The sequence below is a fragment of the Macaca nemestrina genome, chromosome 15 (genome assembly GCF_043159975.1).
Source record: "Macaca nemestrina isolate mMacNem1 chromosome 15, mMacNem.hap1, whole genome shotgun sequence".
Lineage (NCBI taxonomy): Eukaryota > Metazoa > Chordata > Mammalia > Primates > Cercopithecidae > Macaca > Macaca nemestrina.
The window spans coordinates 15,743,903-15,767,354 of record NC_092139.1 but is presented as its reverse complement, the minus strand read 5'-3'; the positions used below and the strand labels follow the sequence as shown (position 1 = coordinate 15,767,354).

The 23,452-nt window shown below is 39.9% G+C and overlaps 1 protein-coding gene across 1 annotated transcript in view; it reads left to right on the top strand.

Annotated features, from left to right (window-relative positions):
* Positions 1 to 23,452, top strand: part of LOC105470706 (chromosome segregation 1 like) — a 47,034-nt gene that overhangs the window by 10,549 nt on the left and 13,033 nt on the right. Inside the window, exons 2-14 of the mRNA XM_011722909.3 lie at positions 2,167 to 2,262; positions 5,389 to 5,531; positions 8,342 to 8,443; positions 8,515 to 8,660; positions 9,326 to 9,416; positions 10,645 to 10,752; positions 12,133 to 12,225; positions 14,214 to 14,381; positions 14,496 to 14,625; positions 16,022 to 16,087; positions 16,556 to 16,758; positions 17,866 to 17,950; positions 19,424 to 19,485. Coding sequence (XP_011721211.1) covers positions 2,178 to 2,262; positions 5,389 to 5,531; positions 8,342 to 8,443; positions 8,515 to 8,660; positions 9,326 to 9,416; positions 10,645 to 10,752; positions 12,133 to 12,225; positions 14,214 to 14,381; positions 14,496 to 14,625; positions 16,022 to 16,087; positions 16,556 to 16,758; positions 17,866 to 17,950; positions 19,424 to 19,485 — 1,482 coding nt within the window. The 5' untranslated portion in view covers positions 2,167 to 2,177. The remainder of the gene's footprint in view (positions 1 to 2,166; positions 2,263 to 5,388; positions 5,532 to 8,341; positions 8,444 to 8,514; positions 8,661 to 9,325; positions 9,417 to 10,644; positions 10,753 to 12,132; positions 12,226 to 14,213; positions 14,382 to 14,495; positions 14,626 to 16,021; positions 16,088 to 16,555; positions 16,759 to 17,865; positions 17,951 to 19,423; positions 19,486 to 23,452) is intronic.

Sequence of the window (23,452 nt, the reverse complement as noted above, 5' to 3'; positions counted from 1 at the left end):
ACCAACAGGTTGAAGACCGTAAAGCTCCATTGATAAGATTCCCAGGATTTGTGGTCTGTTGGTAATCATGCACATCTGACACTTGTACTTTGTGTATGTGCTGTTTCTGTGGTTTTTTTTTTTCCATTTTCCTTTTAATTGGGTGGGTTCAGACTCCTTTTTTTTCCATTTTTAATGACAAAATTGTATATATTTACGATATGCATGTTTTGAAATATATGTAGAATGTTTGAAATATACTGTAGAATGGCTAAATCATGCTAATTAACATATATATTACTTCACATGCTTGGGGGGGCGGGGTGTGTGTGTGTGGTGAAAGCACTTAAAATATACCCAGTACTTTTCAAGTATACAATACATTTTTTTTTTTTTTTTTTTTGAGACGGAGTCTCGCTCTGTCACCCAGGCTGGAGTGCAGTGGCCGGATCTCAGCTCACCGCAAGCTCCGCCTCCCGGGTTTACGCCATTCTCCTGCCTCAGCCTCCTGAGTAGCTGGGACTACAGGCGCCTGCCACCTCGCCCGGCTAAGTTTTTTGTATTTTTAGTGGAGACGGGGTTTCACTGTGTTAGCCAGGATGGTCTCGATCTCCTGACCTAGTGATCCGCCCGTCTCGGCCTCCCAAAGTGCTGGGATTACAGGCTTGAGCCACCGCGCCCAGCCTACAATACATTAGTCACCTTGTTGCACAATAAATCTCTTGAACTATGTATTTCTTAGCCTACGTTTTACTAGTTAAATTGGCGTAGGCCATTTAGTCAGCTTAAAATTTGTGGACTGGGCACAGTGGCTCACGCCTGGCAGGCCAAGGCAGGAGGATCGCTTGAGTCCAGGAGTTTGAGACCAGCCTGGGCAACATAGTGAGACCATGTCTCTACAAAAAAATTTTTTTTAATTTGTCATCTGTTAGATGTGAAGTTTTTTGGTCACTTACAAGCATATTCTGTGGTTTCGTTTTGTTTAAGCTTTATGAAAACTTCTAGAATCATAATCTTAGCTGTCATCTTCTGAACTCTAGAATTTATCTCCCTAGATGCAAATTCTTAGCACATTGTTTGTAGTATTTGCGATTACATGTTGTACATGAAGGAATTTATTGTTTCTTTAATCTCAGAACTTTACGTGGGATATTTATTTGCTGTTTAAAATTTTAATTTCTTATTGTGGGGCGTTTTTTTGTTTGTTTTTTGTTTTTTGTTTTGAGACAGGGTCTTGCTCCATCACCCAAGCTGGAGTGCAGTGGCACCATCTCAGCTCACTGCAACCTCCGCCCCCAGGCTCAAGACATCTTCCCACCTCAGCCTTCCGAGTAGCTGGGACCGAAGGTGCCCACTACCACACCTGGCTAATTTTTCGGGTGGGTTGGTTTGTTTGTTTTGAGACGGAGTTTTGCTCTTACCGCCCAGGCTGTAGTGCAATGGTGCGATCTCAGCTCACTGAAACCTTGCCTCTCGGGTTCAAGCGATTCTCCTGCCTCAGCCCCGCGAGTAGCTGAGATTACAGGCTCCTGCCACCATGTCTGACTAATTTTTGTATTTTTAGTAGAGACGGGATTTTACCATGTTGGCCAGGCTGGTCTCAAATTCTTGACCTCAGGTGATCCGCCTGCCTCAGCCTCCCAGAGTGCTAGGATTACAGGCATGAACCATCATGCCCAGCTTCAATTTTTTTGTAGTTTTGGTAGAGACGGGTCTCGCCCTGTTGCCCAGGCCAGTCTCTAACTGCTGAGCTCAAGCAATCCACCTGCCTCAGCCTCCCAAAGTGCTGGAATTTACAGACCTGAGCCACTGTGCCCAGGCTCCTGAGGTCCTCAGTGATTTTTTTTTCTTAACCTTTGTAAGCCCTTTCCCATAGCATTGAATCGTATAAACTTTCTGATGGCTTCGAGCAGTCCTTCAGCTTTTTTTTCTTATGACTATCTTTTTGAAATTTTGGGATTTTTTTTCATCTCCCTTATCATAAAATTGTCTCACTGTTGTTTTGGGGGAAAAAGACACATCTCATTTGCTGGACTCTTGCCTCAATAAATAAACTCTTTATTGCCCATACAAGAAACAACAGATGGATGACTTTCAGAGGGACCCATAATATAAATGGATTTTTTTAAAATGTAAATCACTTTTTCCTTAAGTGACCAGTTACCCAAACCTCATTTTATATTTTAGATCCTATAGCAATGGAACTCAGCGATGCAAATTTGCAAACACTAACAGAATATTTAAAGAAAACCCTCGATCCTGATCCTGCCATCCGACGTCCAGGTAAAGAAAATAAACGTTTTTTGGTTGATTAATTCCTTCAGGAGAGGTGAGAGAAACCTATGTATTATCTGCCTCCTTATAAATACATTTAAAAAAAAGATTGGTTCTCAGCCATAGTTTATATGTGTTACAGCTGCTATACCATGGTGTGTTTCTTTTTTTGAGTAAAATAGCTTTTATTTGGCATCTTCTGGGATCAAAAAGTACTAGTTTAGGGATAAAAAGTACTGACATGTTTAGAATGCTTTGTCTTTGACCTTTTCCAAAATACCCACTTAAAACCTGCCTGCTTTAGAGATAAAATAATTAGGGCATAGAAAGGAGAGTAATTGCCTAAAAAGTGATTAAGTGAATGAAACCAAATAATCAGTTACTGTCTTTTAGTTTTCTGTTGGGTTTGATTTAACTAACATATTTTAAGACCTGGAGCTTTTTTTTTTCTTTCTTGAATCTGACCAGATTCCATTAAAAACTTAGAAATAAAATTTTGATCTCAGGTGTTCACAGGACTCAGACGTTAAGTTAAATGAGGGAGATAGGCCAAATAGAGACTGGTAATATCAGGAGAATACATGCCCTGGTTAAGTGGCAAGTGTTTTTTGGAACTAGCTAATTTTGGGGATTCAGACAAGTTTTGCAAGATCAGATTTCCAATTTTGCTTGAAAAATAAGGATATTTATATGAAGTGCCCTGAGTTTTAAATATTAGCAAGTAACTTCAAAAGATTTTGGGGCCGGGCATGATGGTTCATACCTCTAATCCCAGCACTTTAGGAGGCCAAGGTGGGCGGATCACGAGGTCAGGAGATCAAGACCATCCTGGCTAACATGGTGAAACCCCGGTCTCTACTAAAAAATACAAAAACTTAACCAGGCGTGGTGGCGAGCGCCTATAATCCCAGCTACTTGGGAGGCTGAGGCACAAGAATCGCTTGAACCCAGGAGGCGGAGGTTGCAGTGAGCCAATATTGCCCCCACTGCACTCCAGCCTGGGTGGCAGAGTGAGACTTTGTCTCAAAAAAAAAAAAAAAAAGTGAAATACAGTGCAAACCAAACTACTTCTGGGCCAGATACGTCTTGTGAGCAGTCAGTTATTGATCCTTGATGTGGGCCATATTAAAATGCTCTTAACCTGTTTCTTCAAAACTTACCAATGTGCATGCTCATAGAGGATTTTGGAAGGGTTCCATGAGGAAGAGAATGTGTGTTATATATGATGAATAGAATCATGAACATGTTAATGCATCTGTCCTATTCTGGAAAAGTCTTTGTGGTTTCTGAGACGGCAAATTAGTTTTTCTATTAGTGTGTAAAGAAGTAATGTGTTCTTGGATAAAGGGAAGTTAATGGCTCTAATCTTCTTAGACTTTCAAAGAAAGCCGTTGCCAACACTATTAATTTTTTTTTTTTTTTTGAGACGGTGTCTCACTCTGTCGCCCAGGCTGGAGTGCAGTGGCGCAATCTCCGCTCACTGCAAGCTCTGCCTCCTGGGTTCATACCATTCTCCTGCCTCAGCCTCCCAAGTAGCTGGGACTACAGGCACCCGCCACCACGCCTGCCTAATTTTTTGTATTTTTAGTAGAGATGGGGTTTCACCGTGTTAGCCAGGATGGTCTCCATCTCCTGACCTCATGATCTGCTTGTCTCGGCCTCCCAAAGTGCTGGGATTACAGGCGTGAGCCACTGCGCCCGGCCAGTTTTTTTTTTTAAATAGTGTGTGAGGCAAGGGTACACTATTGTGAGGCAATAGTGTATGAATTCAGGACAGAGTGTAAAAATAATCTGGTGTTTCTGGGAAGTTGGGAACATAGCATTTCTCAGGGATTGAGACTGACTGACAAGACTGACTCAACTAGACTTTTTGAGACTCCTTGAGTGTGCAGAAACATATGCATATGAATATTGTGGTAAGTTGAAAGAAATGAACATAGAAAGGAACAGACTCAAACTCACTTCCTTGGTATTTATCACAATTTAGGAAAGAGACTTGGCAATTTACATGGGTTTTTCCTCAAATCATGTATGTAGTGTGTTGCCCTGTACAAAATGCTGGCTACTATGTGGAAGAAACAAATCGTTCTGTACTCATATAAAACGCTAGTATGTCCCCTCCTGAAGAACATTTTTCAGTTTAACAGTCCTCATCCTTCAAAAAAAACAAGATAAGCACAAAGCAGGGAGAGTTTGAAAATGTCAGTGAAACTCTTGGGACTCAATCAGAAAGAGGGAAGGTGTTAAATGATACATGAAATTAACTTTTCAAAAAATATTAGAATCTTTGGTGTTGCCTTATGAAGCTAAAGATAGAAAAAAATTAAGAGAAACACTGTACTGCCATCACACGTGATAAACCCAGGAAATTTATCCCAGAATGTAATCTGGGTTGAAAAAATATTGGTAAATTTTTTGGATAAATTCATTGCTGGTATTAAGAAATTTTTAGTTTTTTTTTTTTTACTTCGACAAAAAGGCTTAGGGCTGGTAACGTAGAATAAGGACTGCACTAAAACTTTTTCAGTGGTGAAGCCTAGCTGTGTGATCTTGAACAAGTTGCTTAACCTTAGTGCCTGGATTTTTTAAATGCTACCTACTTTTCTGGGTAATAGTGACGACTAGATGAAATTTTATATTTATATATATAAATAAATATAAATATATATATAATATATACTTACATATATATGTAAATCACTGGACCCATATGGCTAATAATAATATATTAGGATGAATTGACTCATTTGCTCTTCATCACTAGCCTATAGAAGAAATATTAGTACTAATAGTACTAATAATACTCCTTTCTGGAATAAAACATGGGTATATGAAGTCTTGAAGTCACTTAATCTCTCTGGGAAGCAGCTTCTCTTACAGATGAGATGATCATCCAATTAGGCCACTTTATAGGTTTGTGAGAATCATGTGAGTTAACGGATGGTAAAGTGATTTGAAAACTGAAGCATTATATAAGTTTAATGTAACATTATATAGAATCCATTTAATAGAAAAGTGAGGCCCTGTAGACCCACGAATAACCTAATCTTTTCTCTTTTTTTGATATGTATGTGATACATATATTAGGTGGAAAGATTTTTATCTTAGTCGTCTAACATGAAAATTCTTTTACAGCTGAGAAATTTCTTGAATCTGTGGAAGGAAATCAGAATTACCCACTGTTGCTTTTAACATTACTGGAAAAGTCCCAGGATAATGTTATCAAAGTATGTGCTTCAGTAACATTCAAAAACTATATTAAAAGGAACTGGAGAATTGTAAGTATTTTGTGAATACATAATTTAATACCCTGTATGTTTATAAGGTTTATATAAGCGGTGTTCTTCAAAGATAAGGCACGTGCTTGTAGTCCCAACTACTCTGGTGGCTAAGGCAGAAGGATCACTTGAGTCCAGGACTTCAAGGCTGCAGTGAGCTATAGTTACACCACTGTACTCTAGCCTTTTAGTTATAGAATGAGACATTGTTTCAAAAAAAGAAAGGATTCAGATATGGATCAAAGATAAAATTAAACAGGACCTTTTTCCAAAGCTTCTGTTATTTCATTTGAATTTATATAAATTTGTCCAGCTTCATACCTCAGGTTGCTAGGGAGTGAGACTTGGTCTTAATCTCCATTATGTTTGGAATTTACACTTTACTCACTGCCTAGTGACGAGACATTGTGGGAAGACAGTCTGAATAAATGAAGTGATTTCTGATGTTGGAAAATTAAAGCTGAGAAGAAATCAGATACATAGAAAATTTGCAGAAATTAAAATAATTTAGATTTCAAATTTTTGATAAGGTATTTTGCCCTATGTCTTGTGGGATATGTGTATGTATGTATGTATTCTAATTTTGAGATTAAACCTATTTTATAACAGGTTTAATGATTAATAAATTATAAATTAAGAAACAGGCATTTTTTCCCTTAGCTTAGGACAGTGTTTCTCAATTGGGGGCAGTTTTGCTCACCAGGGGACATTTGGCAGTATATTTGGAGACATCATAGCTGGGGGATTGCTACTGGAATCTAGTGGGTAGAGGCCAGAGATGCTGCTGTGCATCCTACAGTGCACAAGATAGCTTCATACAACAAAGAATTATCTGAGCCAAAATGTCAGTGATGCTAAGGTTGAGAAGGGCTGGCTCATGATAGAGAAAAAGATGAGGCTTTTTTGTAGTGATAGCAGATGTTACAAAGTATTAGCAGTTGACAGAAATCATCAGTTTATCTAAAAAGTCAACTTTAAACCACTCAAAAACTTCTTAGAGTCTTACTTTTTTTCTCATTCCATAAAAGAGAGAGTAAATATTGTTTTAAGCCTGTATAATTTCTCAAGTATCACCATGAGTGGTAAAGAAATCTTAGAGGCCTGGCGTGGTGGCCCATGCCTGTGATTTCAGCACTTTGGGAGGCTGAAGTGGGTGGACTGCTTGAGCTCAGCAATTCAGGACCAGCTTGGGCAATAAAGTGAGACCCCATCTTTACAAAAAATATAAAAGTTAGCGAGGCATATGGTGGTGCATGCCTGTAGTCCCAACTATTAGGGAGGCTGAGATGGGGGGATCGCTTGTGCCTGAGAGGCAGAGGTTGCGATGAACTGAGATCATGCCACTGCACTCCAGCTTGGGCAACAGAGCCACATACTGTCTTTTAAATCTCAGAATGTTTAAAAGTCCATCTCTGCTGGTAGACATGCCAGCCCTCTCCCTCTATTTTGATTTGTAAAACTAGTGAGACTTCTAGAATCTCTTTGGGTGATATAATCTAGGATGCATTCTAACTAGTAATGGTCAAGAAATTTTCGTAGAGGACTGGATATGGTGGCTCACGCCTGTAATCCCAGCACTTTAGGAGGCTGAGATGGGAGGATTGCTTGAGGTCAGGAGTTTGAGACCAGCCTGGACAACAAAGTGAGACCCCCATCTCTACAAAAAATTTAAAATTAGCCGGGTGTGTCATGTGTGGTGTGCATCTATGGTCCTAGCTCCTTGGGAGGCTGAGGTGGGAGGGATTGCCTGAGTCTGGGAGGTGAAGGCTGCAGTGAGCCAAGGTTGCATGCTACACTCCAGCCTGGTTAACAGATGGAAACCCAGTCTCGGAAAAAAAAAACCAAAAAAACATTGGAAAGATTTTTGTTCTAAAGTGAGAGCTAAATTGAAGCTTTTGAGGATGTGTATGGATTAAGTAGCATATATCTATAAAGATTTTAATTATGTGTCCTGATTAGTTTACATATAAAATGAAAAAAAAATTTTTTTTTTGAGACGGAGTCTTGCTATGTCGCCCAGGCTGGAATGCAATTGTGTGATCTTGGCTCATTGCAGCCTCTGCCTCCCAGGTTCAAATGATTCTCCTGCCTCAGCCTCCTAAGTAGCTAGTGTTACAGGTGCCCACCACCACATCCAGCTAATTCTGTATTTTTAGTAGAGATGGTTTCACCATGTTGGCCAGGCTGGTCTCGAACTCCTGACCTTGAGTGAGCCATCACACCTGGCCTAAAGTGGGAATTTTTTTGAGACAGAGTCACTCTTGTTGCCCAGGCTGGAGTGCTTGGCACCATCTCGGCTCACTGCAACCTCTGCCTCCCAGGTTCAAGTGATTCTCCCACCTCAGCCTCCCGAGTAACTGGGATTACAGGTGCCTGCCACCACGTCCGGCTAATTTTTGTATGTTTAGTAGAGACATAGTTTCACCATGTTGGCCAAGATGGTCTCAAACTCCTGACCTCAGGTGAGCCACCTGCCTCAGCCTCACAAAGTGTTGGGATTATAGGCGTGAGCCACTGCGCCCAGCCTAAAATAGAAATTCTTAATTGGCATCAAGGAGTAAGAGAAGTTCACTAATTTGTATGTAAAATATTTGCATTTGGGAGGGAATGTACATTTTTCTGGGGAAAGGGTTCACGCTGTCATCAGATTATTGAAGGAATCTGTGACCCATTCATGTAGAGGGAAACTAAACACCAAACCTTCCTCTGTTTTCTTAGAAAATTAGGAAATAAAGTTATGTTTTACCTAAAATCATAAGGATATGAATATGGATTTTGGGTTACTTCCTCAGTTACTGCTTTGCTTTTAGGTTGAAGATGAACCAAACAAAATTTGTGAAGCCGATCGAGTGGCCATTAAAGCCAACATAGTGCACTTGATGCTTAGCAGCCCAGAGCAAATTCAGAAGCAGGTAACATCACTCTGCTTTTTACATGGGCTTCTCTGTAAAGCTCTCATCTAATTAATCTTTTCCTCTCCCAGTTAAGTGATGCAATTAGCATTATTGGCAGAGAAGATTTTCCACAGAAATGGCCTGACTTGCTGACAGAAATGGTGAATCGCTTTCAGAGTGGAGATTTCCATGTTATTAATGGAGTTCTCCGTACAGCACATTCATTATTTAAAAGGTATTAATGCATAGATTCATGTTTTTAAAATACTTTTTAAAGTTTTATTTGCTTGTGTAAACAGTTATGTTTTTGTGACTGTTGTCATTCCTTTGAATGTGATCATCCTGGAATGAGTGCTGAAGTTTCTGTATTGTGTTTGTTACTTCTCAACTAGGATATTTATTTCATATTGCTCTATTACCTATGAAATACTTAGTCTTAATAAACTGCTTGACTTCTTTAAAAAGAAAACTGGCTGGGCATGGTGGCTCACGCCTGTAATCCCAGCACTTTAGAAGGTCAAAGTGGGTGGATCACCTGAGGTCAGGAGTTCGAGACCAGCCTGGCCAACATGGTAAAACCCTGTCTCTACTAAAAATACAAAAAAAAAAAAAAAAAAAAGCCAGGCGTGGTAGTGTGTGCCTGTCATCCCAGCTACTCGTGAGGCTGAGACAGGAGAATCACTTGAGCCTGGGAGGTGGAGGCTGCAGTGAGCCGAGATCAAACCACTGCACTCCAGCCTGAGCAACAGCGAGACTCCATCTCAACAAAAAACAAGAATTCCCTTTGAATTTCAGAAAACCATCTATCCATAGATGTCCAATCAGCATCTATCCTTGAAGACCTAAAGTAAGTACATAAAAAAAACTTGTAAATGTATCTGTTTTACCTTGCTTTTCTAGATACCGTCATGAATTTAAGTCAAACGAGTTATGGACTGAAATTAAACTTGTTCTGGATGCCTTTGCCTTGCCTTTGACTAATCTTTTTAAGGTATGGAATGCATCTAATGCATCTTGATGGTATTTTTAAATTAATGTTTTAAATTGTTTGAATGTTTGTATACATGTTAACAGAATGCTTTGAAAGCTTATTTGATAGATAATGTTTAGAGCATTTCTTTTGAAAAATTTGAAACCTACACAGAAATAGAGATGCTATCGTGAACTCCCATCTATTATGACACAAATTTAATGGTTAGCAACGTTTTATTTTTTCTGTTCCCTTTCTTAGGAATATTGTAAAAGCAAATTCTAAGCATCATATCATTTCACCCAAGTATTTGAGTATGTGTCTCTAAACATATTTTTATTTGACTATGTTTGGAGTTTAATTAATTTATATATTTATACATTATTTTACAGTTTACAGGATACTTTCCTGAATGTGTTCTTGGCATTTGCAAGAATCCTATAAGATTTAAAGAAATACATAAATACTTTTTTTCTTTTTTAAAGACAGGGTCTCACTCTCATTGCCCAGGCTGGAGTGCAGTGGGGCATGATTATAGCTCACTGCAGCCTCAACCACCCAAGCTCAGGTGATTCTCCCACCTCAGCATTCCAAGTAGCTGGGACTACAGGTGCACACCACCACTCCTAGCTGCTTTTTCTCTTTTTTTTTTTTTTTTTTGAGATGGAGTTTCGCTCTTGCTCACTGCAACCTCCGCCTCCCAGGTTCAAGCAGTTCACCGAGTACGCTGGGATTAGAGCCTGCGCCACTGCGCTTGGTCAGTAAAACCTGTTAATTGCATTTAGAATGATAAAGACTCACAATCTCTTAAGTGACTGTATATTATTTAAAAGCCAAGGCCATGCATGGTGGCTCACGCATGTAATTCCAGCACTTTGAGAGGCTGAGGCGGGTGGATCATGAGGTCAGGAGATCGAGACCACCCTGGCTAACATGGTAAAACCCCATCTCTACTAAAAATACAAAAAAATTGCCGGCCGTGGTGGCAGTCGCCTGTAGTCCCAGCTACTTGGGAGGCTGAGGCAGGAGGATGGCATGAACCCAAGAGGCGGAGCTTGCAGTGAGCCGAGATTGTGCCACTGCGCTCCATCCTGGGTGCAGAGCGAGACTCCGTCTCAAAAAAATAAATAAAAGCCAAATTTTGGAGAAGAAATATGAATAGTCTCAGCTTAGTGCAAGGCTGTTTCAGTAAGATCAGCATGCTGGGTTTACGATGCACTAAAACGGTGTTGCTATATTCCTTTCCAAGGCCACTATTGAACTTTGCAGTACCCATGCAAATGATGCCTCTGCCCTGAGGATTCTGTTTTCTTCCCTGATCCTGATCTCAAAATTGTTCTATAGTTTAAACTTTCAGGTAAGTTAATTTGATTTCTTGCTTTTGGTTCTTACTCTTCGATGTTAGAGAGTTTTCTTTCTATTTGATAAGACTTTTTTGCCAGCATTGATTTTTTTAAAAGACAAGGTTTTTTCTGACTCCCCCTATTTATCTACAGTCTTCTGTTTTACGATATAGTTCCTACAGATGCTAATGAGATGTTTCATGGAAAAAAGCAGTATTCTTTTGTATCTGGTAGGTTAGCAAAACCCACCATCCTAACTTATTCTTGGAGAGTCACCCTGTACACTGTTTTACTGACGGCATTAAGAAGCTAGATTTCTGAGGCCTTCCTCTTTCGTTCATTTATATGGGTATTAACATTTGGGGGGTTGCTGTCCAGCTTATACAAAAGGACTTGTATTGGAAGCCATATGAGGGAGACAAAAGGCTTGAAGTACCAGACTTTGAAAGGGGTAAGAACTAGTAGTATTTCAGAGGAAACATAGCCACAGGGTTATAGCAGGGAATGCCTAGTTACCCTGTTGCTACTGAGATAGTGGCCTCCAATCATTTTTTCTGTTCTTAGCCATTAATTCAAGATTCAGGACCAAGAAAGGGGTGTTAATTGGTACAGATTGTTGCTATACTGCGATGCAAGGAGGACCTAGCCCATTCATTGTTTGTAGCCAGTACCTGGACTTATCTTCACAACATGAATAAACTCATAGTGGTAGGGAGAACATTCCCCAAAAGGAAATTGGGTTGTTTTAGCTAGAATAGGAGATGAACAGCCCAAAAGGACATGTTCCACATCAGTGTTCAGCTGGATAGCAGTTTGAGAAGTTCTTACTTAAATGAGTACTACTGTTTTTTCTTGCACCTTTTGAATTCTGAGAAGTCAGGTTTAATGAAGCTCTTGATAACTTGTCTGGCAGGGAGACCAAGGAAAGAGGCATAATCTGCCCTCAGGGGACTTGTACCCTCATTAAGAAGGCAGTACTATGCCACAAGAAATCAATAACTATAAGACAATTAGTTTGTCTGCCTTGGTGGTCATCTTACAATAAATGTAGTTCAGAAAAGAAAGGGGATGTATTAGTATGCACTGAGCTTGAGCTTTGTAAGGAAAGTCTTCATATAGTCTTAGCTGAACCTTGAAGGAAGATTTAGATTAGGACAAGAACTAGAGGTGGCATCATTTATAGCATACAAACAGGCAGAAGTCAGAATGCTTTATACAGCTGCCAGATGTAGCTGGAGCAGAGAATTCTTGTCAGAATAGGTAATGCTCAGGCTGTGAAGCCTGTGTATAAAATGTTTTGTCCACATGGTGTTTGTCCACATGGTGAAGGAACTTATAAAAGTAGTGTTCTTAATATTTTAATCAAAAGTTTCAAGTCAGTGTTTATTCTGTAGGATCTCCCTGAATTTTTTGAAGATAATATGGAAACTTGGATGAATAATTTTCATACTCTCTTAACATTGGATAATAAGCTTTTACAAACTGATGTAAGTATTTAAAATGTTGCCTGAGTGGTCTTTTTCTTTCATTAAGAGTTATTTGGCTACAATCTAGAAACCTATTTACTCTTGCTTTGTTAAAAGATAAAATTTCAATACTATAATAATATTTGATTCTATTTGACGTTACATGTTTGGTATGTGCAGTATACAGAATTACTCTTACCATGGGCCTGGCTTAAGCCATAGTATACAGGTAAGGCTGTTTCATTACATTATTGAAAGTGAGGCTTTAAAGTAGTCACATTGTGGATATTTCATGAAATAAAATTATTTTTCATTGAAGATACTAAGAAAACTTAAAACTCTATAATGGTAGCCCCTTTTTAAAAATCGTCTGGCCAGGCATGGTGGTTCACACCTGTAATCCCAGCACTTTGGGAGGCCAATGTGGGAGGATCCCTTGAGCCCGGAAGTTCAAGACCAGCCTGGGCAACGTAAGGAGACCCCATTGCTACAAAAAATAAAAATAAAATTAGCCAGACGTGTTGGCTCATGCTAATGGTCACAGCTACTCAGGAGGCTTAGTTGTGAGGATCCTTTGACCTTGAGCCCAGTAGGGCAAGGCTGCAAAGAGCTTTGACCATGCCACTACACTCCAGCCTGGGAGACACAGGGAGACCTTGTCTCAAAAAAAGAAAAAATTTTCCACAGCTCGAGAAAGAGAGAAAATGGTAAAAGGTTGTAATTTGTAAAGATTTCTGATACAGGTTTTATACTGTGTACTTTTAAACATACAACACTTATTCTGTGCTACTCATTTGTTAATATATTTATGACCTTTCCGAAGAGACAAAAGACAAAATATTAAGAATACTTCAATACCAAATAAACTAAAAACTGGTGATTCAAATCAGGTTTGATTTCTTTCTGGGGTACAGAAAGAAATCATTACTATAGTTGTACAACAGATTTTGTCTCAGAGTTTGACTATATTAATAGGAACTTTAAAAGATGTAGCTCTCATGAAATAATTATTTCAGTCCATTGGGGGAAAAACTTCAGAAAACAAAACTTTTCTTCACACAAAAGTCTCAAGGAAATTTTTTGGATAGAATTCTTACAAGGACCTTTTTGCCCAGTTAACTATGTGCTACCTTGTGTCGTTTTACATCCCTATTTATGCCTTGAGTAATCAGTGTGAGGGAGTTTTGGTTTTGGCTTTGGTTTTTGGTCTCCCTCTGATGTCTTCCCCTGTCTCACTCTGTCACCAAGGCTGGAGTGCAGTGGCGTGATCATGGCTTACTGCAGCTTCAACCACCCTGGGCTCAAGTGATCCTCCCACTTCAACCTCCCAACTAGCTGGGACTATGGGTATGCGCCACCATGCCCAGATGATTTTTTTTTATTTTGGGGGCTTGCTGTATTGCCCAGGCAAGACTCAAACTCCTGGGCTTGGCCGGGTGCAGTGGCCCATGCCTGTAATCCCAGCACTTTGGGAGGCCGAGGCCATCCTGGCTATCCTGGCTAACACGGTGAAACCCTGTCTCTACTAAAAAAATAAAAATAAAAAAATTACCCGGGCGTGATGGCAGGCATCTGTAGTCCCAGCTACTCGGGAGGCTGAGGCAGGAGAATGGTGTGAACCCGGGAGGCAGAGCTTGCAGTGAGCTGAGATCACGCCACTGCACTCCAGCCTGGGTGACAGAGCAAGACTCCGTCTCAAAAAAAAAAAAACACTCCTGGCCTCACGCCATCCTCCCGCCTCAGCCTCCCAGAGGGCCGGGATTACCAGCGTGAACCACTACACTAGGCCAGAATATACTGTTTGAATCTAATACGGAAATATTTTGTAATTCAGCAACTTATTTGAAAGACTTGGTGAAAAGATTGATGGTGACATAGCTGTAGTTTACAATAACTGATTTGATTTGGATTTAATTGATAATGAGTCTAGTTCAGGAATTTCAGTTACTCCTCTTACTTATGTTAGCATTAGAGTTGTATGTTGGAGTTTTTGTTTTCTTTTATGTGAGGATGAAGAGGAAGCCGGCTTATTGGAGCTCTTAAAATCCCAGATTTGTGATAATGCTGCACTCTATGCACAAAAGTACGATGAAGAATTCCAGCGATACCTGCCTCGTTTTGTTACAGCCATCTGGAATTTACTAGTTACAACGGGTCAAGAGGTTAAATATGATTTGGTAAGATGACGGTGGAGAAAAATAATTAAAAGACATTCTCTCCCTATCTTCCCCAAGAAATAAGCTGTTGAGTTTTGCTTTTAAAAATATTCTTGTTTTTGTGTTTTGTTCCAGTTGGTAAGTAATGCAATTCAATTTCTGGCTTCAGTTTGTGAGAGACCTCATTATAAGAATCTATTTGAAGACCAGAACACGCTGACGAGTATCTGTGAAAAGGTTATTGTGCCTAACATGGAATTTAGAGGTAATTATGGCAAAAGTATATTAGTATAAATTTACTAAGTCTTTGTTATTTGTAATATATTCAGTCTAATTAATTTATTACTGAATAAAACTTGTATATCATTTATTTCTTATTTTCTAAACCAAGACAGAAGATGTAGTATCTGTAATGAGTTTTCTTGTGCCATGTGAAGGTTTTCTCATGGAAATATTAAATAAGACTTCAAAAATTCCTTTACATTAAGACGATAAGCTACCTGGAATCTCTGTTTAGCGAAAGAATTTGATTTTGTTTCATTTATTGTTTCACTGAATTTTTAGCTGGCTTTGTGTATTTATTTATTTGAGACAGGGGTCTTGCTCTGTCACCCAGGCTGGAGTGCTGCGTATGGTGCTGGGATTACAGGCATGAGCCACCATGCCTGGCCAGGATTGTGTTTTATATCAAAATAGTTATTAGATCAGTGGTTCTCAAATTATGTCTAGAACAAAATAAGGAAATTAAGGACAATATAGCATGAGATTTTATTTCCTGTTGTGTTTTCATAAAAATATGTTTAAAGGATAAATCTTCTGGCTGGGTGTGGTGGCCCATACCTTTAATCCCAGCACTTTGGGAGGCTGAGGTGGGAGGAACACTTGAGCCCAGGCCAAAATGGCAAAACCTTATCTCTACAAGAAATAAATTAGTTGGGTATAGTGGCATGTACCTGTGGTCCCAGGTACTCAAGCGGCTTAGGTGGGAGTTTTGCTTGAGCCCAGGAGGTGGAGGCTGCAGTGAGACATGATCACACAACTGCACTCCAGCCTAGGTGACAGAGTGAGACCCTATCTCCAAAGTGTGTGTGTGTGTGGATAGATTTTTTTTTTTTTTTAAATTTATATGATAAAAATAGAGATGAGATCTCGCTGTGTTGACCAGGCTGGTCTCAAACTCCTGGCCTCAAGCGATCTTCCCATTTCAGCCTCCAAAAGTGCTGGGTTACACGCACGAGCCACCATGCCGGCCAGATCTGACATTGTCCACTCTACTTATTTGTTGTTGAAATGACTTTAATGAAATAATAGTGATTAAAATTAGGTTGTTGGTTTTTTAATCTTATTTGGTGAAATTTAAAGCTGGCATTCTGATATTGATCCCTAACATTTTTGACAGTTGCAGGTGTAATCCAATTCTGGGGAAATTGTCACATTAGAACAAGTGAGCCTGTCTCACAGTTGTGTGAATTACCTAATACCTCACCTTTCAGGGTAGCATTTGCTGCTCTAGATAATGATTAAGAGTATGTGAAGTAGTCATCTGATAGGAAAGAATTCTTTGCTATAGAACAAGGCAGTTCTACATACTCTTCTGCATTCTCAGCTGTAAAGTACAGTGACGTCTTTTGGAGTGTTATCTGAAATATCTCTCTCTGTAGCTGCTGATGAAGAAGCATTTGAAGATAATTCTGAGGAGTACATAAGGAGAGATTTGGAAGGATCTGGTGTGTATCTTGGTTTTTTAGTTACTAGTCTTTTAGCAAGCCAGTTTTAAGGTGGTTCTCTTTCTAGTAAATGGGAGAAGTGGGATTGAGCCATAAGTGTTTTTTCAGCTGGCTTTCGTTGAGAACTGTTGTCTTTCTTCAGCTTGTCTTAAAAAGCTCTTATATGTGACCTGCATGAAAGTATCAAAAGTTGAATCATTTGTCTATTCTTACATAGTTAGTATTTATCAAAATTCTGTGATTCTGTGACCTCTTTAGTTTCATTTTGATTTTGTATTTCTTGGGGGATTTTTTTTTCATTGTTTGTGTTGCTGATAGCTATTGGGTGGCCGTTTGTGTTTTGTTCTTTTTTTTTTCTTTCTACAATCATAGCCAAATTATTCCAGGCAATTTGTTTTCTTATAAATTGGGTCAGTTTGTTGTTAGTTGTTTTTTTTCCCCATAATATATTTTCTTTTCATTTCATAGATATTGATACTAGACGCAGGGCTGCTTGTGATCTGGTACGAGGATTATGCAAGTTTTTTGAGGGACCCGTGACAGGAATCTTCTCTGGTTATGTTAATTCCATGCTGCAGGAATATGCAAAAAATCCATCTGTCAACTGGAAACACAAAGATGCAGCCATCTACCTAGTGACATCTTTGGCATCAAAAGCCCAAACACAGAAGGTAAATATTTTTAATGTGGTTTTATTTCTAAAACAGACATCAGTGACACCCACACAAGTCAAAAAGAAATAACGTCTCTGATAATAGAGCCTACTCTGCCAGATAACCTATTAATTCTGATTTAAGATTTATATAATCTCTGAAGATGGCTTTATGTTGATGTATTGAGCACTTAAGTTTCTTATAGACCAGAAAATTGATTATGCCCCACTTGTTACCTTAGCTGAGATCTGCTGTATAAAATATGCTTAACTTAGCTGTTCTTTAATTTTGGAAAGTTTATTGTCTATTAGTATAGTCTTATTTTACGTTTTTACTTTTTTGAGACAGAGTCTCGCTTTGTCACCAAGCTGGAGTGCAATGGCGCGATCTCAGCTCACTGCAACCTCCACCTCCTGAGTTCAAGTGACTCTCCTGCCTCAGCCTCCCAAGTAACTGGGATTATAAGTGTGCACCACCACACCTGGCTAATTTTTGTATTTTTTGTAGAGACAGGATTTTACCATATTGGCCAGGGTAGTCTCCAATTCCTGACTTCATGTGATCCTTACACCTCCGCCTCCCAGAGTGCTGGGAAACAGGTGTGAGCCACCATGTCTGGACAGTATAGTCTTATTTTATATTTTATACATAAGCAATTTGTGTTTTGAAGTGTTCTTTTTCTTTTCTTTTCTTTTTTTTTTTTTTATTTGAGACATCATCCAGGCTGGAATGCATTGGCAAGATCTCAGCTTGCTGCAACCTCTGCCTCCCGGGTTCAAGCAATTCTTGTGCCTCAGCCTCCCGAGTAGCTAGAATTACAGGTGCATGTAACCACACTGGCTAATTTTTTGTATTTTTAGTAGAGATGGGGTTTTGCCATGTTGGCCAGGCTGGTCTTGAACTCCTGACTTCAAGTGATCCACCCGCCTCAGCCTCCCAAAGTGTTGAGATTACAGCCGTGAGCTACTCTACCCAGCCAGTACAGTCTCATTTTATACATAAGCAGTTTGTGTTTTGAAGTGTTCATCTCCATTTTTAACGTGGTTTTCTAAACTTGCCTAAATTTCTAATGTAGATATATACAGGTATTTTGTTATCTTACCATGTTATGAATTTGCTTTTCAGCATGGAATTACACAAGCAAATGAACTTGTAAACCTAACTGAGTTCTTTGTGAATCACATCCTCCCTGATTTAAAATCAGCTAATGGTGAGTTGTGAAATTCTTGCTTTTTTTACAGCTTACCACACTATATCTGCAATTAAAAACATGGCTTCCTATCCTTGTTCCCATTCATTCTTTTTTTCTTTTCTTTTGAGATGGTGTCTCACTCTTACCCAGGCTGGAGTGCGGTGGCGTGGTCTCCACTCACTGCAACCCCTGCCTCCTGCGCTCAAATTATTCTCCTGCCTCAGCTTACCAAGCAGCTGGGACTACAGGCACATACCGGTATGCCCGGCTAATTTTTATATTTTTTGTAGAGACAGGGTTTCCCCTTGTTGGCCAGGCTGGTCTCGAACTCCTAACCTCAGGTGATCCACCTGCGTTGGCCTCCCAAAGTGCTGGGATTGCAGGCATGAGCCTCCATGCCCTGCCTATTATTTCTTTTATTAATAAAATCTCAAATGGTTTCCCCAGGTCTTGTCCATGTGAAATTAATTATTGATAAAATATTGCTTGATTAGGAAGAAAATAGGAATAAGTACAACTAAACTGTAACTCAGTTTTGCTACCTAGTGTATAAATAATTATACATTGGCTTCCTTTTTTATTTGAAAAATGAATTCTTAAAAATTGGAGTACAGTTTAAAGAACTAGAAAATTGATAAATATTAAGGATATCTTTTGGCTGGGCGCAGTGGCTCACCCTTGTAATCCCAGCACTTTGGGAGGCCAAGGTGGGCGGATCATGAGGTCAAGAGATCGAGACCAACCTGGCCAAAATGGTGAAACCCCGTCTCTACTAAAAATTAAAAAACTAGCCGGACGTGGTGGCACATGCCTGTAAGCCCAGCTACTCGGGAGGCTGAGGCAGGAGAATCGCTTGAATCCAGGAGGCAGGGGTTGCAGTGAGCCGAGATCGTGCCACTGCACTGTAGCCTGGGAGGCAGAGCGAGACTCTGTCTCAAAAAAAAAAAAAAATTAAGGATAGTTTCTGATGTTTATGAATGTATTCCTCTAGATTCAGATATATTCTTTAAAAAAAAAAAAATTTTTTTAATGTGGGAAATTTATATACACCTAAAGGTGAAGAGAATATTGTAATACGCTCCTATGTGACTATCATCTAGCTTCAAGAATTATTAACATTTAGTGATCTATTCCTTTCATTTATTTCCCTACCACTGGAATAATGTAAAGCAAATTCCAGCTAGAGAGACATGTTTCTAATTCAGAATAGCTTCACTTCTGGGAATGTAGGTAGACATGCTCACCGATGCATGGTCCAGCTCATTTTTACTCAATTATATAATATGTGTTCCTTTGTCATGAAAGAGGCATGAGGAAAAATAAAATTATTTATAATCCTACCAAAATTAATGGCTAAATAGTAAATCATTATATAATTAACTGTGCTTTAATTACTTGACATTTTATCATTTTTTTGTAACTCTGATGATATCACTAATTTGGAAGTAATGATCCTTACCACTTAACTATGGCTTTCTGTTTTTTTAATAGTGAATGAATTTCCTGTCCTTAAAGCTGATGGTATCAAATATATTATGATTTTTAGAAATCAAGTAAGTAGCTTTTTATTTGTTACATGCTGCTTAATCTTTTTAAGAGTTTTATTATGTACCACCTTCTTATCTACTGTGCAGTCATTTTATATCCACATCTAACAAAATTAACAGTGATTTCTTTATAACTTAGAATTTCAGACCATGCTTAATTTTCCTCAGATGTCTTTTTGCAATTACAGTAATAGAATTGGGATCTAGATACTGTCCACACATTGCTTACAGTTGATTGTGTCTTAAGTCTCTTAATTTACAACAGAGAGGTCCTTCTTTCCCGCTTTTTGTTTGAGATGGAGTCTCATTCTGTCACCCAGGCTGGAGTGCAGTGGCTCCATCTTGGCTCACTGCAACCTCTGCCTCCTGAGTTCACCTGATTCTCCTGTCTCAGCTTCCCGAATAGCTGGGATTACAGACACCTGCCACCACACCTCGCCAATCTTTTGTATTTTTAGTAGAGACAGGGCTTCCCCATGTTGGCCAGGCTGGTCTCAAACTCCTGACCTCAGGCGATCTGCCCACCTCGGCCTCCCAAAGTGCTAGAATTACAGGCATGAGCCACTGCACCCAACTGCCTTCCTTTCCTTTATTTATTTATTTATTTATTTATTTATTTATTTATTTATTTATTTTTGAGACGGATCTCGCTCTGTCATCCAAGCTGGAATGCAGTGGCTCGGCTCACTGTAACCTCTGCCTTCTGGGTTCAAGCAATTCTGCCTCAGCCTCCCTAGTAGCTGGGATTACAGGCATCTGTCACCACGCCTGGCTAATTTTTTGTATTTTTAGTAGAGATGGGGTTTCCCCATGTTGGCCAGGCTGGTCTCAAACTCCTGACCTCAGGTGATGCACCAGCCTTGGCCTCCCAAAGTGCTAGGATTACAGCCATGAGCCACTGCACCTGGCCTCTACTCTCTTATACTTGTTGTTGGAGAAAACACTCATTTATCTTAGAGAGTTTCTCGCATTTTACTTTTGGCTGATTGCATCCTAATGGTATACAGTCATCCCTCAGTATGCAAGGGGTATTGGTTCCAGGACCCCTGAATATCCCAAAGTTCATGCATAGTTAGGTCCCACATTTGGCCCTGCAGAATCCTCATACATGAAAAGCCAGTCTCCCATATACAGATTTTGCCCAGTCTGGAGTGCAGTGGCACGATCTCGGCTCACTGCAACATCCGCCTCCTGGGTTCAAGTGATTCCCTTGCCTCAGCCTCCGAGTAGCTGGGATTATAGGCATCCGCCACCACGCCCGGCTAATTTTGTATTTTTAGTAGAGACGGGGTTTCTCCATGTTGGTCAGGCTGGTCTCAAACTCCCGATCTCAAGCAATTCGCCTGCCTCAGCCCCCCAAAGTGCTAGGATTACAGGCGTTAGCCACCGTGCCCGGCTTTATTCATTTATTTTTGAGACAAGGTCTCACTGTCGCCCAGTGTACTACTACGATCATAGCTCACTGCAGCCTTGAACTTGTAGGTTCAAGCGACCCTTTTGCCTAAGCCTCCCTGAGTAGCCAAGACTATAGGTGTGTGCCACACCACCTGACTAATTTTTTATATTTTTTACTTAGTTTATTCTTTCCTTCTTTTCTTTAATCTTTTATTTTTCTGTCTTCTGTCTTTTTTTTTTTTTTTTTTTTTTTTTTGAGAGGTAGTCTTGCTCTGTTGCCCAGGCTGGAGTGCAGTGGTATGATCTTGGCTCACTGCAGCCTCCGCCTGCCAGTTCACGCAATTCTTCTGCCTCAGCCTCCTGAGTAGCTGGGATTACAGGTTCCTGCCACCATGCCCAGCTAATTTTTGTATTGTTAGAAAAGACGGGGTTTTACCATGTTGGCCAGGCTGTACTCAAACTCCTGACCTCAGGTGATCCACCACCACCTCAGCCTCCAAAAGTGCTGGAATTACAGGCGTGAGCTACCCACACCCGGCCCATTTCTTTATTTTTTGAAACACGGTCTCGTTCTGTCGCCCAGGCTGGAGTGCAGTGACATGACCACAGCTCACTGCAGCGTTGAACTCCTGGGCTCAAGCAGTCCTTCCACTTCAGCCTCCCAAGTAGCTGGAACACAGGCATGTGCCGCCACGCCCAGCTATATGGCATTACTTTTAAAAAATGAATTGAGAAAAACAATAGAGAATACCTGCTTCCCCAGTTAGAGTGTGTTGGAATTTGCCAATCTTAAATGGTATCTATCTCATTGCAGTTTTAATTTATATTTGATTTATTTTGAGTTCAATTAAGCACCTTTCCATTTGAAGGGTCCATTTTCATTTCTTTTCTGTGAACTGTGAATTCATATTCTTTTGCCCATTTTTCTATCTGATTGTTGGTCTTAATTTTTAGAGAACGTGTAGTTTTTCTTCTGATTCTTAATGCCTAGGTCACTTTAATTGTACTGAGAAAAAAATCAAAATGTGCAGTCATTTTATTCCTTTGATGTCTTTGCCCAGTAAAAGTGGTGCCATCTTGCAAAATATTTTAAACACACAAGCAGGAATAAAACAATATGATGATTACTGAAATAATCCTCGAAAATCTTAAAACTCCAGGCCGTATTTATTTATACATACATATACAGTGGAGGTACTCCAGGTGCTCCCTGCCCAGTCAGTGCCTTTCTCTCTATAGGTAATTACTGTCATGAATTCAGTGTATTTTATACCCATGTAAGTGCTTTTCTTATACTTTCACTACGTGTTTATGTTTCTGCAAAAATTATTTAGTATTCTGTAGGTTTTAATTTTTTTTGTTTTTAGATGGAGTCTTGCTTTCTTGCCAAGGTTCAAGCCATTCTCCTGCCTCAGCCTCCCAAGTAGCTGGGACTGCAGGTGCCCACCAATTTTTGATAGAGACAGGGTTTCGCTATCTTCGCCAGGCTAGTCTCGAACTCCTGACCTCAGGTGATCCACCCGCCTCAGCCTCCCAAAGTGCTGGGATTACAGTCGTGATTCACTACGCCTGGCCTAGGTTTTAAATTTTTGTTTATATAAATGACATCATACCGTGGGTTTCATTTTTTTTTTTTTTAAAGACAGAGTCTTCGCTCTGTCGCTCAGGCTGGAGTGCAGTGGCATGATCTCAGCTCACTGCAAGCTCTGCTTCCCGGGTTCACACCATTCTCCTGCCTCAGCCTCTTGAGTAGCTAGGACTACAGGCGACTGCCACCATGCCCGGCTAATTTTTTTTGTATTTTTTAGTAGAGACGGGGTCTCACCGTGTTAGCTAGGATGTTCTTGATCTCCTGACCTCGTGATCCACCCCCCTCGGACTCCCAAAGTGTTGGGATTACAGGCGAGAGCCACTGCGCCCAGCCTTTTCTGTTTTATTTTGAGAATGGGGTCTTGCTCTGTTGCCCAGGCTGGAGTGCAGTGGTGCGATCATAGCTTACCTCAGTCAGGAAATTCTGCACTCAAGTGATCCTCCTGCCTTAGCGTCCCTAGCTGATGGGATTACAGGCATGCTCCACCATACCCTGCTACATCATGACTGTTTGTGCTTAACATCGTTTTTGAGTTATTCATTTAGTGCCTAAAGTGATCCACCTACCTCAGCCTTTCAAGTAGTTGGGACTACAGGAATTCACTACCATGCCCAGCTAATTTTTTATTTTTTATTTTTTTAAATAGAGATGGGGTCTCGCTATGTTGCCCAGGCTGATCTTGAGCTCCTGGGCTTAAGTGATTGTTCTACCTTGGTTTCCCAAAGTATTGGGATTACAGACAGGAATGAACCATGATACCCAGCAGGCTTTTCTAGTTTAGACTAATGAATATTTCAAATTTAGAGGTTTTTAATGAAGATTGTTCTTATATTTGTTGCTTTTTGGGGGTGGGGAGAGAACAAAAAATGAGACACAAAAAGGTTAAATAAGTTTTTCAAGAAATATCTGCTACTGATAATTCTTAGGTTTGGTGAAATCTTAGTCTGCTTCTCTGTGATATTATTCTATGGTATGTTGATTTATCTA